General features: G+C 37.4%; 1 protein-coding gene across 1 annotated transcript in view; it reads left to right on the forward strand.

The window, feature by feature from the left end:
- kcnc4 (potassium channel, voltage gated Shaw related subfamily C, member 4) overlaps positions 1-13212 on the forward strand; it is a 28692-nt gene extending 15480 nt beyond the window's left edge. The window contains exons 3-5 of the mRNA XM_015379090.1: positions 1880-2807; positions 5098-5271; positions 12907-13212. Of these exons, the coding sequence (XP_015234576.1) occupies positions 1880-2807; positions 5098-5271; positions 12907-12974 (1170 nt within the window). The 3' untranslated portion in view covers positions 12975-13212. The remainder of the gene's footprint in view (positions 1-1879; positions 2808-5097; positions 5272-12906) is intronic.
- Positions 13213-20490: the final 7278 nt, after the last annotated feature.

The following is a 20490-nucleotide window of genomic DNA, read 5'->3' on the forward strand; positions in this document are numbered from 1 at the left end:
GGTATCATAGTGGGTGCCAAACAGTCTGCCGCTGATTTCCATGTCCTGCCAAGGTATCATAGTGGGTGCCAAACAGTCTGCCGCTGATTTCCATGTCCTGCCAAGGTATCGTAGTGGGTACCAGACAGTCTGCCGCTGATTTCCATGTCCTGCCAAGGTATCGTAGTNTCTGCCGCTGATTTCCATGTCCTGCCAAGGTATCGTAGTGGGTACCAGACAGTCTGCCGCTGATTTCCATGTCCTGCCAAGGTATCGTAGTGGGTCCCAGACAGCCTGCCGCTGATTTCCATTTTCCTGCCAAGGCATCCTAGTGGGTGCCAGACAGCCTGCCGCTGAGTTACATGTCCTGCCACGGCAGTCTATTTTGACTTTTTAAAATACAGCCGCGCTGAAACAGACTGGTGCCAAAAAAATGACTTTTGAGGGTAGAGTTACATTTCTCAGAGTACTTAATATGGACAAGAGAATAAAAAATGAATCCATGCAGAATTGAATCGGTGATTACGATGGCTGCGCTAATAAAGTTATGCCAGCCAATGTAACTGCAGGGAGTAGCCCCATTTACACTACCCACTGAAAACCAATCTGTGCTGAGCTTGGATTTGTTATCTGAGAACCAAGCTAGAACTGAACCACCCTGAGCCCTACTGATGAAATAGTACCAGGATAGTGTGGTTCAGTCGTGCCTGGCACGGTCCGGTTCAACCTTGCGTGCTATTTAAACTCAACAGTTCTCTCAGTTACTGTGCTCGGACCGATATCGGCACGGTTTCAAAATGCTAGTGTAAATGGGGCTTCTGTCTACCATGGCATCTTTTGACATCCTATTGTATCTTTGTGGCCAGGGAATTCTACAGACTACCACCATGTTTTAAAGTGATTTTTTTTCTTTAACAACTCACAATAAGCTCTCACACTGTATAATAAAATGACTGATTGTGCAGGGAGTCTTTGCCATCCTTTCAGCACGTCATATACAGCATTTTGACACCTTGTGGCAGGTGTCTGGCAAAACTTCCATAAGCTTTTATTATACATAATATAAATAAAGTATGTTTTTTTTGGAAGTAATTTTAGACTAACAGGTGTGTGGCAACAGCCGTGGCACCTTTTTGAGTTGCATTCCAGTGAGAGAACCTCTGGAAGTGCCACTATTCTTCAGCTGCCACCAGAAGTGCCACGGCCAGATGCTGCTGCCACAAATTGAACTCATTTATGATAAAGCTCCCAGCATTTACAGACACCGACAGCTTAGGTATTATTATGGAACATGTGGGTGCTACCTATCTTACCCTTGGGAAAGTATTAATGCCCCCTTGGTATTTTATTTCTAAGACAAATGTTCACCTTATTTATGTGATAGGCTTGAAAAAACCTGAGAAAATTTGCATGTGCACATTTGTATGTAGTATATAATCTTATTTCTACCTGTGGGTAATCGGTCTCATGGCCTTTTGTGAAACTTCACTGAATGAAAAATAAGGAGCAAAAAACAATTCAGGGACAAAGAAAGACAAAAGCAGAGAGATAAAAGCAGGATAGGTTTTAAAACATATCCAAATTTTTGATGTTCTTTCAGAGTGCTATTGAATCCAACTCCTTCAGATAGAAAACATATGGTATCACAAATAACCTTCCCAGAGAGGGTCGCTTAGAACATTCCTGTCACAGTTATGAAACAAAAGTGTTAAAGTCAAATAAACAATTGTATTATTATTCTGTCAGTCACTTTTAAATAAGAAGTTGTTTTCTGAACAGATATGTTAAAGCATACCACTTTTATTGAATTATTGATATTTCATTGTCTGTCATTAACTGTTTCAATATAAAATAAATATGAAAACCTGAGTTTTTAATACCGATTATCTGTCTCAAACAGGGAGTGGCAATCATCTCTCTCTTCTTCATCCTGTTGTCTATCACTACCTTCTGCTTGGAGACCCATCAAGCCTTTGACGTAGAGGAAAACTTTACTGTGCTAGTTACCGATGGAAAAATCACAAAGGTGGAGAATAGGACTGAGAATGTCACAAACCCAAAACTTGTTATGGTGGAAGGAGCATGTGTGGTGTGGTTTACCTTTGAATTCCTGGTTCGAATCATCTGCTGCCCGATCAAACTGGCCTTCATCAAAAACACACTCAACATCATTGACTTTGTGGCCATTCTGCCGTTCTACCTTGAGATGAGTTTGAGAGGTTTGTCATCCAAAGCAGCCAGTAACGTGCTCGGTTTTCTCCGAGTGGTGCGCTTTGTGAGGATTTTACGGATCTTTAAGCTCACACGTCACTTTGTAGGACTGCGTGTCCTGGGTCACACGCTAAGAGCCAGTGTTAACGAATTCCTCCTGCTTGTTATATTCTTGGCGCTGGGAGTACTCATCTTTGCCACAATGATTTACTACGCCGAGCGCATCGGAGTCATCTACAACCCCAGGATTGAAAACGACTTCAAAAACATCCCCATCAGCTTCTGGTGGGCAGTGGTTACAATGACGACACTGGGCTACGGGGACATGGTTCCAAAGACCTGGCTGGGTATGATGGTGGGGGCACTGTGTGCGCTGGCTGGCGTGCTGACTATCGCTATGCCTGTTCCCGTGATTGTCAACAATTTTGGAATGTACTACTCTCTGGCTATGGCGAAGCAAAAACTGCCAAAAAAGAAAAAGAAGCACACCCAAAATCCAGATGCGCCAACCGACTCGGCCTCATTTATGAAATCAGAAACAAACTCACACATAGACAGCACTCAGAGTGACACGTGTCCACTGGCAGCTGAAGAGAGCAGCAGCAGGAACCGCTCAGGTAAGGTAAAAATGTCTTGTTAAAGGGATGGCTCAACCAAAATAGCGTGTTCTGTAATCTTTACATTATCAAAAGAACAGATAGTTACAAACTGCAAACTATCTAAACATCTTGTTTGCAGTTGGTAACTCTGGCGTTAGGACTGAGCAATATGTAATCATTTGCTGTAACATTAAGCATATCACAAATAAATGAACTGCTAAACCTGTTGAGAAAATATTTTTGTACGTTCAAGCTTTCTATGCCTGTAATATAATTGTTAAAAGTTGTAAGAAGAAACTAAAACCAAGACTGTCCTAAAGTAACCCGGTACATACTTTTTTGATAAGCCCTTATTTTCTTTCTTTATCCTGATAGTCTGCTTTTTATCTCAAAGAAAGATATGAACAAATTTTAATTTGTTTCATTTTATGTTATTATGACAATTGCCAATATTCTTGCATATTACTTCTTTTCTTGACATCTTGCAGCTGTACATGATATTACTAGTCTTAGAGGGTCAATGTTCAAAATTTGATCTCTAATCAGTAATCAGACAGGACAGAGGATATGATAGCCCTTGTATATAGAATACCCTCTGCAATAATTTAATATAGTGCCTCACCTCTTAAAAATCCATATCAGATGGTAACTTTCAATAGCAACTCTTTATACAGAAGCAGAATCAATATTAAAGTGGAAATAAAACGATGAGCCAAACTAGCTAAATTTACGAGATTGTGTCTTACTATTATAAATAATTATATGACACGTGAAAAATATAAATGTACAAGAAAAAAATGAAGCATTGTTTTATTAATTTATGGCATGGGCGATGCCATGTTGCAGCACCCAATGTGGTACTCAAGGTTGGTTCGCTCTGTGGTTGAATACCTGGAGATACCTCTCAATTGTAAAACACTTAAGAAATTTGATATGATGGAAAGGTATGATGCTCAACACAGAGACGTACAACCATACACACACACTCACACCTAAGGAGAATATAGAGATGCCAATTAACCTAATAGTTATGTTTTTGGACTGTGGGAGGAAGCCGGAGTACCCACGCATGCATGAGGGGAACATGCAAAGTCCATACGACATTACCTGAAACCTTGTTGTTGCAAGGCAACAGTGCTACAATCTGAGCCACCCTGCAGCCCCTATGTTTGTCACGTAATTTTCATAGTTAAGAGACAATCTCATGAACTAAGTTAGTTTGTTTAACTGTTTAATTTCCACTTGAATGGCCAGGTTTGTGTTTACAAACAAGAAATTAGATTTAGGTTTTTTTTTTGCCCACATTCTAATCAACATAGCAGTATATACTTGTACATAAACAGAGTAAGCCAGTTTTGATAGAGCAAAAGCCCTGGTTATTATAGCAGAATGTTCTCAGCTCATATGTAACCCAGGATAATCATTTTTAGCTCCCCTCTATTTCACATTAGAGTTAGTATCTGCTCCAATTTAAATAAACACCAAATACAACAATGATAAGGGTTTCAGTTATCAAAACAGCTTTAATATAAACAACTATAAAATTTGAATACAAAGGGGTTTTAAGACAGTCAAAGGTGGCCTATCCTAGCCACAAGTTTCAAGCTCAAATAGTCTTAATTTTTTTTTACATTAAGATGAAAAGAGTTATCTACTGCCAGCACACATAACTAGTTATAAACCTCTAACAGATATTCTTCGAAAAAAATCCTTGACATTGCTTTTAAAGTCTCACTTAGGTTGAAATTGTATCTATTTGAGAAAAAACAAATAGGCTATTTGAGATAATACCCCCAAAAAATAACAAAAAAATAAAAAAAGAAAATCTGCCTAGTACATAACGGTACATACAAATATTGAAACAGGATTCATTTGGAAATTGATTTTTATTAGATATGTAAAGATATTTTTATACATTTAATTTAGAAAAGGCTAATTCATCAGCTGGAAACAAATACCCTTTATTTCTCTTTCATTTGCTTAACTTGTTTTTAATTGGGTGATGTCATTGTTTATAAACATATAAATGATGTTTTAACTATAATTTCTTAGTTTTTAATGATTATTTTCCTCTTGAATGGAGTGCAACATTTATATTGATTACTCAGATCTTCTACAGCTTAGTAATACTAGAGTACCAATTGTTTTTGACTTTTATATTCGTGGATTTGGTCTGACAAATGCTATAAGCTTAGTCATAAAGACAGCAATGCAACATACCTCTTTGTCTGTGTCTTTGGAGATCCCTCTGTAAAAGCTTTGCTGCCTATGTTATGCTATTTCTGTTGAACTTTTGTCTTCTTGTCAGACTCCAAACAGAACGGGGATGCAAATGTTGCCCTTTCAGATGAGGAGGGCTGCAGTCTTACCCAGCCGCTGTCCCCCAGTGAAAAGTGGTCCATGCGGTGCTCCAGAGGACGCGGCAAGAATAAGGAGGGCACCTGCTTCCTCTTAACATCTGGGGATCTCAACATCCATGTTGGTGAGTTACATATTCACTTTTATTTCATTTGTTATACTTTCTCTGTTTAGTTTGGCTCTATTTAGTTGGATTCAGTTTGTTTTAATTCATTTCAGTTCAATTCAATCTATTTCATTTTGGTTACAAGTTTAATATCAGTCTAATCCTTATTAAACCATTTCAGATCCATACATTTAGTCTAGACTGTTTTATTTGACTCAGTTTATTCCTGTTAAATGGAACTTAGGACTATATATTTACAGTGGGGCTCTAAAATGTTCAAATCCATGTTGTATTTGTTTTTTTAAGTTATTATTATTTAACCATTGAGTTTATTTCTAATTATAAATGAGCATGCATCTGGATGGATGGATGGAATTGAAGTATAGGCTGGGAATTGGTGTGTTGACATGTATGAAGTGAGCAATGTGTAGAGATGGATGGATGGATGGATGGATGGATGGATGGATGGATGGATGGATGGATGGATGGATGGATGGATGGATGGATGGATGGATGGATGATGTACTAGACCATAGGTCACAGATTAGTGGATCCGGACCCACCTGCTTGCTAATCCGGACCCAACCTTATTTAAAACATTTATAAATTACCACATGTTGTCTGACAACAGTATCTAACTTCACTTGCGCCGCTTCTCCCGTTACCCCGAAATCCTCCGTCACTGCTCCACCCCGCAGCGCTCCAGACCCCCTGAGCAAAGCGAAGCCTACAGCCTCCGCTGTTCCACCTGTATTGCTGCGCTTCGACTTATCCTCGGAGCTTGATTAGAGCATGCGCGATATTATCATTAAATTCGTAGGTGCAAAACGTGCAGAAATGAACAATTAACTTAATATGACATATTACAAAACGCATCAGCATCCAGCATATGTGCCATTTCTGCTGGAGATGAGAAATCTGCTTCCTGGTCTGTTGAAGTACCAATAGTTTGCATCCAATCTTTTAAATAAACGGTGTTAGTTTTATAAATATTTAAGAATTATGCACTAATTTGTAGTTACCTATCTGTTGTGACTATATTCTAATTTGACTAACCGGATCTTCTTGGCGTTCTTTTCCCTGTTTGGTGCTATTGCAATAGCGGATCTTGACCTGGTCAGGCCGGAGCGGACCCTGAACATTTTGAGTATGTTTGGGTCAACCTGCTGCTGTAAAGCAGGATTTTCCACCATGAACATAGTCAAAAATAAATATGGATCCAGGCTCAAAATGAGCACCTTGATATGTGCTTGAGAATGGCTTTGTCTCCATTCAAACCCAGTTTTAAAGCCTTGCAGGGCAGCATAAAGCCCACTGCCAACATTAAGGCAGAAACAAGAAAACAAACGGTCAGTTCAGGTGTTTTATAAAATATGGGAATCAGGAAATTTTCTTTATACCAAACCGAAACATTGTTGTTCTCTACCTCAAAAAACACTGATTTTGAAATGTTCTATTTTTGTTTTCAATTTTTTTATTTAAAAATTCATTGTATAACACGGATGCATAAACACCTCATTTTATTTCAGTGTTAAATTCTGTTTAATGTAACAGCTCATTAAAAATGTCTCCAGATATTTACTGGTTGATGATTTTCTTTATTCGGACCCTACTGATTTTGAATTGGTTACCCCTGTACTAGACTAATGATCCAGCAGGTTCTTGTACCTGTTTTATGGGCATAAAATTCTGATTTTTAATGACTGTGTTTTAGATGATGACTGAAAGCAGTAGAGAAGCCACAAGCAGATATAAAACTGGAAACAATGCATTTTTAGAAAACTAATGCGGGTGCATGACATAAATTGTATGTATGTTGCCAACAGCTTGCACACAAAGAACATAAAAATCCCTTTGAGTCCTTTACTGCATCAGTTATAAACAAAGACATAAAGGAAAATTCAAGGTCTTTAGTGGCTTGCATTTGTAACCAGTTTTACAAAGTCTGTCTCATTACTGTGTCTGATCTTAACTTTAAACGGAAACTAAGCTTAATTTAAACCAAGAAGAAATCGTTTCATTCAGAAACAGCAAACTGTCATCAGTGTGTGCTTCCTTGCTCTTGCAGCTCTGCGTCATGTTTTTACCATTCAGATCAATGGAAAATCAATGAAAGAGCTTTGGAGCACTAATTGCATCATCTATCTGTGTGTGCTGACTAAAAATAATGTGTCTCATGAGACACTGCTGATTTGAGACATCTATAACAGCAGACCAAAACCTGCCTTGTGTTTGATGTGAACAAGGTCTGTGCATTGCAGAAATGAAAGTAGAAATCATATGATAGACACAGTAATGCAGAGAAAAAAAAAGGATGTGTTGTTATTTTGTTTTAATCCTCACTGTTGATGGGAGTGTGGCAAAATGGTGAGATCAAAATAGTTTCCTGACTAAATCACGAAAAAAGATTATAGTTGCAGCTTATCTGTCTGCAAAGGGATTCATGAAGAAACTTAAAAGATATTTGATCAATTACTCCACTGTATAAAGCACAGCCCACCAATGGTTGACATTCAAAAAAACTCAAAATATGTGCCATCTAAGAAGCTTGCTGTAGTGGACCTACAACAGAGAGGTCTGTTGCTCATTTGAATTCATATAACTTTACAATGAGATACAGACTGTCCAAGTTTAAATTTAATCCTTGGATGTAACATTCTCTCTCCCAGAAAAACACTAGCGAAGCAAAAACGTAGACAAAGACCAAGATTTCTTGAAATGTTCTTCATAAAAATGAGTCTAAAAACCTAGTTATTAGTTATTTGGGACTGGAAGGGGGAATTGCTTCAGCAGGACCTGGTAAAAAGCTACAGGAAGAGGCTCATTTTAGCCAAAGGGGGTTAAACAAGATATAAATTGGCAAATTTCCTTAACTTTTTGCCTAATCTGAATACTGTTTTAATTCAATCACTTTTTTAAAAAAAAACCTTCTTCCCAGATTTAAATAAATGAAGATTATACTTAAATATAACCTCTTTCCCACTTAAATTAACGGGTTAACACAGATATTTCAAACATGGGTCGACCCCGTAACACTTAAAATTTGGCTTCCTTCACATTGGCCATAAAAAGCTGGGTGTGTCCCCTTGCTGGCAAGCTGTGCGTCCTCTGTCCTCCCACTGGTGCTTGTCTGTTGGTGCCATCATGCTTGGTTAGCACTGATGATGTCCCCAGTGGGACAGGAATCAGGTAAGTAAACAATGGAGAGTACTATGGAGAGAAGCCAGGGTCTTGTAAGTGTGTTTTATTATTTTGTTCTTTATCCATACAAATCTTTCTCACCAGTGCTGCGCCATGTTTATCGAATGTGAACAGAGCTGTTTAGGCTTTTTAGATTGGACGCAAATGGCATGCTTTCTCGTACGTACATTGTGTTCAATGGTGTCAAGTAAATTATTAGGTCTGATATTTCCACTGTATGCCTATTGGAGCTAAGCTATTTCAAGGCGATTTTAACCCAGCTTTTTTGGCAATTGTTTGATGCCGGTTGGCACGGGTTAGTGAGCTGTTCCCACTTACACTAAAAAAAAGATTTTTCCTGGCTTTAAATGGGTTTCTTGACCAGTGGAAAAGGGATATATGGGAACTTTTTTGATAAAGCTAAAACATTGGTTTGCCCTAGTTAATTTGCAGTTGTTGTAGGGCAATGTGTTGCAGTATGCAACATATCTTAAAGGTCAAATGTTAAAGAGTGCATCCAGAACAGTTTCATCATGTGTGATGGTAGATTCAACTTTCTTTTCTCTATGTGGTTGGTCTAAATTGCGCTTAAAATGCTCCAAGTAATAAAAATCGAGAGAATTTTACAGTATGCTGTGCACCTTTAGCAATCCCCGACTGTGATGTCAGTGTAGTCAAACATCCTCTCTAAGCATTAGTTGGATTTAATATACAAAAGTTGCAAGAGCTTGTTTTCTCTGTTGTATAGCTTTCATAAAATGCCTGATGGCAATAAAGCTATTTCAAATCATTGTTTATTTTTTATGAAATATTTATTTCATAAAACAACAAACCTTAGTTACAGTTACCGGAAGCGAAGACCCACAGCTCAAACTCCACCGGCCCAGAGCCATGAGTCGAACCGGGTAAAAACCACATCCGAAAGGCAATGTTTCCCACCTGGACAGCAGAAAGGACCCAGTGCTTGGACCGCTCACTGCGATCGTGTTACCAAAGGACCGCCTTCCCTGTCCAGGCACAGCAGGGCTGCACAGTCTGCTATGCAGAACCGCCAGCGCCTCACAAATGGCTCCAACACTGAGTGCCAACCGAACCGATACCAGAGATCCAATCCCAATCCTGTTATCCCCTCTTCATACAAAAGTTAGACTCTGGTTTAAACTAATTAAAACACAGCATCATAAGGAAATTGTTCTGAAAGATAATGGACTTCTACTGGCTCTGCGTAAGATCAAAGAACGTTTAGCATTAATAAAATCATTAAGACTCTGATTGCTTTGTATTTGTCCTCGTTAAAGGATAAAAACTCCATCACAAAGGTAAATAAATATTGACTCGCTATGTAAAATTACTACATCCTGACTAAACTGACGTCACAGCATCCCTCAGTGGGTCACGTGACCGAATGAGGAATTGTGGGTTGTCTGCTATCTTAGTGAATTATTTTAAGCTATTAACAACAAAATCCAGGACATTTTTTTCCACTTGTTATGTATTTAAATTTGTACATACTATCAAATTAGAAACTATAAGTATGTGTTTTCTGTTTGAACTTTTAAGTGTCTCTGCTTGAATGAAGTCTACAATTTTTGAAGTATCCCAAAGCTGCTTTAAAAGAAGGCCTTTGATCCAGTAATATTCCTTACATCTAAATCGAAGATTCCACCTTTTTTACAGACATATCCAGACACCCACAAAATGCTTTCTTTGCACTTCGCTAAAATGCATGTCTTTCTGAGAGGTCATTAGCATTATTGCTACTGGAGAAACAAAAGCAGGCCTCATAAACGAGGCACTTACTACAGCATGGGGCCCGAGAGAGTTTGCATGTTTTTTTTTTCAATAGCCCATTACATGGACAATGTACTTGAATGTATTTCTTGAAAGCTTCATCCCTCACTGAGTGTTGATTAATGTGGTTAGCTGCAGGCTGGCGACATGTTGAAACAGGCAGACGGAAAATACTATCAGTTTTGCTAGATAGAGTTGAATCTCTGTATACCTGACATAAACATTTTTTATCCTGTGAGATTAAATTTCTCCTGTTTTAAAGTAGAGTTGAAAAATAATTGTCTTTTTTTAATCTACTTTTTTCAAAGTCAAAAGATTGTGTACAATACAGTTGCTTTTGTTTATATGACTTCATGGAAATCAGCAAGACATGTTGAAGATCACCGTGGACCTCTCTACATCAGGTTCAACTTTGAGTAAAATTTCCAGATTCTTGAACCTGCAGTGCTATATGTCTACCCATTCAAAATGTACGAGCCGTTGCTATGGGTATGTCCAGCTTTCTGTTTAGGAAAGAGACTAGTTCTTGGTCCCAAAAACATATGGGTTTTTGTGTGAAAAGCATCAGTCAACCCCTGAACAAAAAACAAAACACCTCATTAAGATGACAGCTGAAGCTGGTTTAAAAAAACAATTTTTATAATGGCATGGACTGAAGCACCCTTCAGCAAGGAAGAAGCCACCACTGACAAGATAGCTTCAAACACGAGATTATAGTTGGCAAATGAACTCAAGGACAAATATCCTTAGGAACGTGGTCTTTCTTTTGTGTCATACAACTAAAATGGAACTGTTTTGATATACTTAAAAAAATGGCATTTAGAGGAAAAAGGGGAGACCTGGTAGATCTTAGAACAGTGTTCCAACTGGAAAACAGTTACAAAAAATTCCCAATATAAATAAAGTAAAAGAAAAATGTAGAAAATAATTATAGTAAACCTAACCAGCCAAAAACATAAAGGTTGAATCTGATTTATTATCTGACAGTAAGAGTCTGTTGATACAGCTTATATAGACATTAATTTCCACTGTAATAAAGTTGAACAACGGTTATGTTCCTATAAAAAGGTTGATCGAAAAATTATCGAAAAATTTGAAAAAACATATTTCAACAGTTTGAATCATTTTTACATTGATGCCATCTCAATTAATTTTCATGCAGGTCTGTTTCTGAAAAAGAGACAAAAATGACAGAATGCTGATGAAAGCCAGAGCAGCTCAGAACTAATGTATGATGGAAAGAAGAGCGAGTTAATTAAATCCAGTGCCCTGTATCTGATGAGCATCTGCATAACATCCTGTCATATTACAGGGTCGTTTCACATGCATGTGAAGTCTTATTAGCCAACATTATCTGGAAAACATTTTATTCTCTCACATTTTCCCCCTGCTGAAAAGCTTAAATGCAGTTTTTGAACTAGTAGGCTACGCTTAGCCTGATTTGTTTTTATATGACTTGTTGATAATTCAGCTTATATTCTGTTTTTGGTAAATTATGTTTGGCAAAATATACAGTTTATTGCCATTGAATTTTTAAACATTTCCACTACAGGTGATACATGTTAACCGTCAATATCAGAAAAAATTAGGAAAGTTTTTTGTAATTTTTTTTCTAATTCTAAATTCTCTCCAAGAATAAAAAAGAATGTTCCTGTGGCTGCAACTGTTTTCAGCAGGTTCGATGTAAATAGATTATGACCCAGTGGATCTGTTCTTCAGTACTGTGCCCATGGGGGATTGGGATGCTGGTTGATACCAGAGAGTTACAGGGTAGAAGGAATGGATTATATTTCTCTAAGGACGTATGACTTGCAGTAGAGATAAGGACAGATGGACATCTGAAGATGCTCTCAGATAGCCAACAGTAAATGGAATGCTTGCAGAGGTACAAACAAACAAATGGAGGACTTGAAAGTAGTCAACACAGAAAGCCTTTTCAGTACTTAGTGTTATGATTTTATACTGTACATATAAAAACAAACACTTCCTAAATGCATGCACAGAGTGCAACTTCAAGTAGTATTCAAGGAGAGGAAATGCTTCAGAGGATCAGAGTAATCTTTATATTCCTGGGGGACTCTTCTGAATGAACTGAATTCCCACTGTAGATTTCCATTAACAGTACAGAGATGCAAAGCAGAGACTTTAGTCAACTTCAGATGTTCGTTTGTCTGTGATGAACTGATACTTAAATAAGTTGCACATAGGTTTATGTTTTAACTACTAAATTTAGTCACAGAAAAAACACTTTCAGAACGTTTTGGAGTACCTTTCAGTGTAGCAAACCGATCTACCAACAGAGACAACTCATCAGGTTTTGTGAAAGATCAAATCCTTTAAGCTTTAACTAAGGTCCTTTAGGCAGTAGTGATCTGACAATAGAGGTTGATTTAAAAAAATTTACATATGAAAAAAAAAATATTTTTTGACACTCATTTCAGAAGGTTAACATCATGAGTTACATAGATTAATACATACAGAGGGAGTGTTGGCCTAGTGGTTAGAGCAGTGCCCTTGTGCTCTGAGAAGTTTGCAAGTACCCAGTTTGATCCCCACAGCCTCCACTCTGGGCTCCTGAGTCATTTTTGATCATTAGCACTTACAGACAATAAAACCAAGCCCTTTGTAAAAAGCAGAAACTAACTTTTTTCGTGTCATGTCTACTTTTGTTTTTCTCAACAGAAGACTGTAAAGATATTCTTGGTACTGCTGGAAACTATACCCAGCCCGAGGTCACCACTTTGACCTGATGACTTGCTTAGAATAAGGAGGAGGCGACGTGACGTCTGCTGCGGTGTTTGCTGGATCCCTGCTGTTTAGATCAACTGCAGAGCCAATTATTGTACTTCTAAATGAATCCTCTCTGTTTTTACCTATACCAAGAACCATGTAACATATCTGACCACGGGTGGATATATGCAGTGATGATTTCAAAGCACTTTGCATGTATTGCATGATTTACATTGTACTAGAGATGCACCAGGATACCCTTACAACAGGCGCGCTGGAAGCTGTTCCAAGCGAGGGGGGCTGATGGCTGGGTTGGAAAACACATGACGTCATTATGTTGAGGGCTGTGGCTGACGTTTTTAACATAATATTGTAGGCCTACATTTGTCGCCAAAAACTGCCATTTAAAATTCATCGGAACAAAGCATGAACATTTTAAACTTTATTTCTTCTCTTTTAATCATTCAAAACAAACAAAAGCTCCCAATCAACAGGATCAGGAATACTTGAATGAAACATGGCCTAAATTTAGCCTAAACTGAGCATTGAACGTCTTGAAAGTCCATTCGACTATGGATATGGGGAATGATTTCATATCTGAAACAAAAAACACACACAAAAAAATTTTAACTAATTTCATATTTTATCAATAAATAGCTTAATACAGACATAAAATTTAGTGATATGCAGCCTTATTCTAGCGTAGACTTCTTCAGCCACAGGACTAAGACGAATAGGCACATAAATAACGCTAAATGCGGCAGTATAGGGGAATTAAAACCATTTCTTACATCGAAATAGTCAGAAATATGTTTCTGCTGCCTATTGCTAGCCATGCCTAAACGAATGTGAGGTGGCGGAAGCTTCCGGGGGAGTAGCCTAGTTTTTTATGAAATATTAAAATAATGAATCATTAGTTTATATCTTATACACAGCCCATCATTTTAATCCCATATCAAACACAATCTTTTAAAAAATAAATACATAAATAATTTCATGTTTTTAAGTACAATATTATGTTACTCCACAGCCCCCCACCATGGGGGGCTGATGCTATGACGAGGGAGGCTGCAGCCCCCGCAGCACCCCCCTTCCCGTGCCACTGCCTTACAACATACTGGGCATCATAGTTCCTTTCAAAGGCCCAAAAGCCATTTCTCAATCTTCTTCTTTGCTGTGGGGTCATAGAATATTTGAGACAAATTTCCTGTTTTCAGCTCAAAAGAGAAAAACCTATGTTTTAAAGATGATAATTTGAGATGATTTAGAATACTAAAAGAAGATATAGAATACATCAAAGTTTATGTCAGCACTTTTTTCTGTTAATTTTGGTTTATTTCTAAAAGGGGGAGTTTATCACACTCTAAACAATTTTTTACTTTTATATACTTGAATTCAACATCAACTCATGGTCTCCTGATAGGTCAAAAAACAAGCAAGAAACAAGCAAACAACATTCCAAACATGGTCTGTTACATCTTTTTTAAACCTACATTTCTAGTCCTGGGATTAAAGCCTATACAGAATCAGATGCACAGATAACTATCATGGGAACATAATGTCATAATAATTTAGTTTATTTTAGGATTTATTTGAACTGTACATTTTCCATGATGTATTGATGCTACAACATTCAGCTTCATTAATGTGTAACAACAAGAATTAATTATACAAGGAGCTCAAATTGTATGCACACACCAACAGAACTTTTTTTTTTATAGTCTTTGTAACATTTCAGAGAAAACCCACTATTCCTGACGCCATTAAAAAGCTTCAGGGTTAACTTGGACAACAGATACTGCCCGTCTTATCAGAATTGTTGATTCATTTAAACAGGTACCTTATTGAAACATATTTTGGCTATAAAGCAGAATCCATCATTTTTGTATAGTCTTGAGGTTGAGCTTGGAGAGAGAATCTCCAAAGCTCAGTCTTAGCCTGTTTTATCCATCCCGAAAACAGTTTTGGGTTATTGCATTGCTGGAACACTAAGCTGACAGCACATAACTTGTAAGGATATTTATTAACAGCACTCAAGCAGTAAAGATCAAGGCTTAACAGTATCCTTGTGACCTAGAAACTGGAAAAAGCCATGGATTCATACTGTAATATGATCATAAAACAAGCATTCAACCTGATGGCAGTTTTTGGTCAGATGAGGAAAAGATTAAACAGTTTGCCCAATCTGGCTAGAAGATTCCTATGATATCTCAAGGTGAGTCTTCCAATGATCAACTGCCCTGCCTAGGGTTTCACGTAGGATCAACAGATGGAGGCGGATATTCCAAAAAAAAACACAAGCCCAAATACTTCTTGCATGGTGGCACAGCGAGGGGATCCTGAGTTTGACCCCTTACCTAATATCATGATTCCCTCTGGATAATTGAACTTCATACTTCAGCTTCCTCCCACAGTGAGGAAATATGTGTGTTAGGTCAAAGTATGTCACAAATTTGCTCCCTATTTTGCAAACGTCCAATGCCCAATGATTGCTGGTGATACACTTCAACCCCCCATTACCCTGATGGACAAGCTGTATAGAAAACGGATTGGTTAATGTCTGTGTTGAATCATGTTTGAATAACATGGACCCTTTTAGATTAAAAGAAAAACAACAATAATGGCAAACTCAGTCGGTGCTGTTAGAAAGACATTGAAGTTGGATGTTGTCTCTTCATTCAACAGATCAAACAAATCAGTGAAATCCTAATATAATTCCACATACATACATAACGACCTGTTAATCTAAACCATTTATCCGAACTCTAAGTGTGTTTAAGAGACCTTTAAGCGTAGATTATCTTTTTTTTCACTGTTTGCCTTCTGCTGTGTCACTGCCTTCTTACTCTAGTAAAACGTGTTTATCTAGCACATCACAGAAAGAAATCTACATATGTAACGTGTAACTTGTAAGTGCTTGTAAATTAGGGCAGTTTGACAGAAGCTGGAGAAAAAATATCTGTGGAGCAGTATTGTCTGTTTACTATGTTAGCTCAGCGCAGCTGACGCATCATCACTGGTTGACTCTGGACCAAAATACAGACTATTAGATTATTTGGTAGATTTTCAATACTCGCTGGTAAAAATACATACAGTATAATACCATCAGTTCCGCTCGTGCCTCATGGTGATTAATGGAGTTTAGATGTCTGTAATGTAATCAGCTTGCCTTTTGCTGCCTCAGAACCCAGAAGCAGTAAAAAATGGTTTCTTTACATGTATTTATATTGTATTCCTCATGCTCTACCATAGTGGCCTTATGTTTAATAAAGCAAAAGGGAAATTAATTTATGTCTTTAAACTATTTCTACACTGAAGCTGATGTCTGTAATAGCAGCTATAAGTATGTAGCACAGTACAATATAATAGACGATTACCTGTAAAGTATGTTTATGGATCATGATATAATTGTTAACCAACAATGAGAGATTATTATTTTGAATATTACCCTTTTTAATCTTATTTTCTGCATATCCTGATGTATATATTCAATGTTATCAGACAAGCACACTGTACATCTGTTTATATTCAGCCTGTACGGATGAGAACGATGGCTGTGGTGAATTTAAGGTCCAGTTTAACAGTCAGAGGTGGGAGTGAGTGTGCGATGTTATACCTTGAAGGCATGTGTTTCTATGCAGAACCTCAAATAAAACCCGCTTTATTTCCCTGGTGTTGAAGATACTTTGGTCTCATTTCAGTTTTTTTCTTCATATGTTAACAAAATAGTTTTTCTTTTTATGTTTTGCTGCTGTGCTGCTATTTATATATGAACCAGCAGAGAGCTAGTAGTGCCTGCTTGGAGTGGTGTGGCGGCAAACACAGCTGGGCCTCCTGGTCTCTGCTGCCTCCCTGATTATATACCAAAGGTGTAAATGGCACCCAGATCACATCTCCATGGAGATTAGAGATGACAGGCAGCACTAATTAATGCTCAGCTACATGCATCCCTTTTCCCCCTCACTTCCGTTGATCTGATGCTAGTATAAAATGCATGTTCTGATTCTCTAACAGATTTAGATGTGAAAGCTTTCACATTGGTGCAGGAAGATGATGAGGGAATTGACTCCCTAAAGAAAAGATTTGATGCTTAATGATGCATATGCTACTGATATAGTGGAAGAGGTCCAAAACAAACAATACCATGTAAAGAATGAAAAATACCACTTTGTGTTAAAGGATGAAAAAGTTTATTTGGATTTAGGTCAGACAAATTAAATTAAATCCCATATATAAGACTATCTTCTAGGGAAGGTGGCCGTTTTCAGAAGAGGTTTTTCTAATATTAATTTGCAGATTTATTTTTAATTTCTGTTTTGAAATTAAGTATTTTCCTCAATATTTGAAATGTGAATGATTTTTAACTATTACATTTACTCTAGACATACAGTGCAAGCTGTATTATAGGTATCAACTTGTTTAGGCAGGATTGCTAAAATTATATTTTACTTGCTAAATTACCTGAATGCTAAGACAACCAGTAGCTAATCCCAATATTTAACTTTCTTTTTTAGTTATTTACAAAAATGTGTTTAATTCTGTAGTTTTTTTGTATGATACAAATCTGCAGTAGTTCTTGAAAAATTGTATTCCTTTGATGTAACTTGGATTCTGTAGCTATTCACTACCTGTCATATAGCTTTGTAGTTGTTTGACCTATCAGCAGAATCACACAGAGAATCAGTGAGTTTTTACATTTTATTTAAAAAAAAAAAGCAACAAGAATCTGGAAGCAGAGAACGGAAATCAGTTGAACTTTCTGGTTGGTCTGAGTGGAGAAAGCAGGTTGATCAGGAAGGAGCTGGTTGATGACAACTGATGACTGATTTGTTTACATGAGGGATGAAGTGGAGGCAGCATTGATCTGCAGGGGTTTTATTCAGTGGGCTTTGCACACTGTACCCAAGAGGTCAAGGAGTATATGAGTGAAATCCGAGAGCATTGGTACTGGAAGAGACGTTGTGCTGGAGAGCAGGCAGGCAGATGATAAAGACGGAGGACTACTGCACACAGGTGAGACCATTTCCATGAGATCAGACTGGTTGTCAGGAACAATAACAGAGTCTACATTAAAAGGGATTCACAAGAAAACAAATTTCAACAAGAAGGTTGTTCCTGGTTTAGGTCTTCAGCTGGAATACCATCATAGGTAACCATCAACAAGGAGAGATGATCCTTCACCTCCATGTATTCATGCTAGTCATCCTGATTGAAAAATGTTCTCAGGTTTGCATCAACATGGGTCGGCCCAGACACCAGCAAAGATCCTCTCTGTGACAGGAAGCTCACTCACACCAGGAAAAGTAACGAGACCCCAGAGACCCTAATACAGGCATGCCAAACGTTGGTCCTCGAGGGACGCTGTCCTACAGGTTTTCAATGTTTCTCAGCTTCAGCATAGCTGATTCTGATGATTGCAGTAAAAAAAAAAAAAATGTTCATAAGCTATCAATGGAAGTCAGCTGTGCTGAAGCAGACAAACCTCTAAAACCTGTAGGAGAGCAGCCCTCAAGAACCGACTTTGGGCATGCCTGCCACTGTCCTCTCATCCAGATCTCGTTATGTACCTGAACAAAAAACAAACCAAAGAATCCCAAAAGTTTAAAAAAGTCTAGTTTAAATGACGTGGCCTTTGCATAATGCATTCATGGGGTCTGTATTTATAAATTTTGGTTGTGTGTTTTTTTAGAACCTCTATCGCATTTTACATGGTGATTTAAACACAGACACCTAATTGTTACCCTTTCAGTCCAGATTCACAAAACTGGATTAAAAGAGAGTTGAATTAGTAAAGATGTCATGTAAAAAAAGGAAAAGGAGCTCTGAATTCATTAAAAAATATTGTATTATAATTGTTTAGGTTTTGCTGATATTTAATAGGTTAATAGTTGCAGGAATCTACTTCTCAGAAAAGTTATTAACGGGACAAAAATGTTAAATGGACTACTCATAATTGAGGACATTCTTGGGAGGGTGACAAGATGAAAGCAGCTTTTAAAATATGCTGTTTGCACTTAAATATGCATGTAAAAGCATCTACATGATAGAAAATCCTATAGTTAAATTTTACACTCCTTCAAACATAACAAACTCGGTATAAAAGCCCCTTTTTATTAAGTGATATGGGTTTCCGATATCGTTTTTGGGGGCTCTAAATAAACGATACCCAATATATTGACCAACATCTGATATCTGATACATATCAGCCAGAGTAGAAAAAAAATTATCATAGACATACCCTGGATTTGCACTGTCCAACTATAGTCCGAATGAAATTCTCATTACAACCAAAAAATTTTTCAAGACAAATAAACAGAACATAGAACTATGGAATTAAGATAATTAACTTTAATTTGATCAGTGTCGACATAAGACTATTAATACCAATCAATATTTGACGAGCTGATTTATATATTGCATCAACTTTGTGGTGCTGGAGTCCTGACTAACTTTAACACTGCAGCTGCTGAATCCAACACCTGTTGCATTCTTCTGGAAGGGGCTCCACACCTGATTGTTTCCCTCTGCCTGTGAAATTAGTATATATAATTTAGTGTGTTTTTCTAATTAGATTTAAACTCCATGGATGATAATTTCAATATGAAAATAAGTGACTTCATATAGTTTAAAGAGAAAATACACTGGCTATTGGGAGTTGTTTTGTATCTGATTACTTTTTAAGAGTCATCCACAAAACACCTTAGAAATATATATTTGTCTTATTTATCAGCAAATGAAAAGTTTCCTCCTCCACTGAACCAAAGGGACAAAACTAGATTTGAGGAGCAATGCTGCATTTTTAAAAACATCCAAACAAGATTACAACCAAATACATGTTAGAGCAGGGGTCTTCAACGTTTTCCAGGCAAAGGACCCCCAAACTGATGAAGAGATGGCGCAGGGACCCCCTTATTAAATATATTGTATGAAATTGTTTTATATCAAACTGGTCCTATAGTCACTCTATTACATATGGAGCAATGTAACAAAAGTAATTTTACCATGGGATTATTAAAGGACTTCTGATTCTGATTCCTGGTTGATGGGACAGGTGTTGTGAATCAAACGGTGCCCAGCTTGAAAGAGCTCCTGTGTGTCGCTGAATGTGTGCATTGATGACTGGAAGACATCTTTATGAGGTGCCTCCAGGGACATAAATCAGAATTAACTTGCATATACACATATTAAATTACACTCTTCCATATAAAATACTGAAAACCTCACACAAACACTAGTAAAAAGCTCTCACATAAACTAGTGAAAACATTGACCTCTTATATAATCTACTCAAAAGCTCTCATACAAAGTAGTGAGAACTGTTCATATAAACTGGTGAAAAGCTTTACCTTTCATACACACTACTAGAAAGCTTTCATATACACTATAAAAAAGCTCTCATATACACTACTACAAAGCTCTCATATACACTATTAGAAAGCTCTCATATACACTACTAGAATGCTCTCATATACACTATTAGAACGCTCTCATATACACTATTAGAAAGCTCTCATATACACTACTAGAATGCTCTCA

The sequence above is a fragment of the Cyprinodon variegatus genome, unplaced genomic scaffold (genome assembly GCF_000732505.1).
Source record: "Cyprinodon variegatus isolate N-32 unplaced genomic scaffold, C_variegatus-1.0 Scaffold185, whole genome shotgun sequence".
NCBI lineage: Eukaryota > Metazoa > Chordata > Actinopteri > Cyprinodontiformes > Cyprinodontidae > Cyprinodon > Cyprinodon variegatus.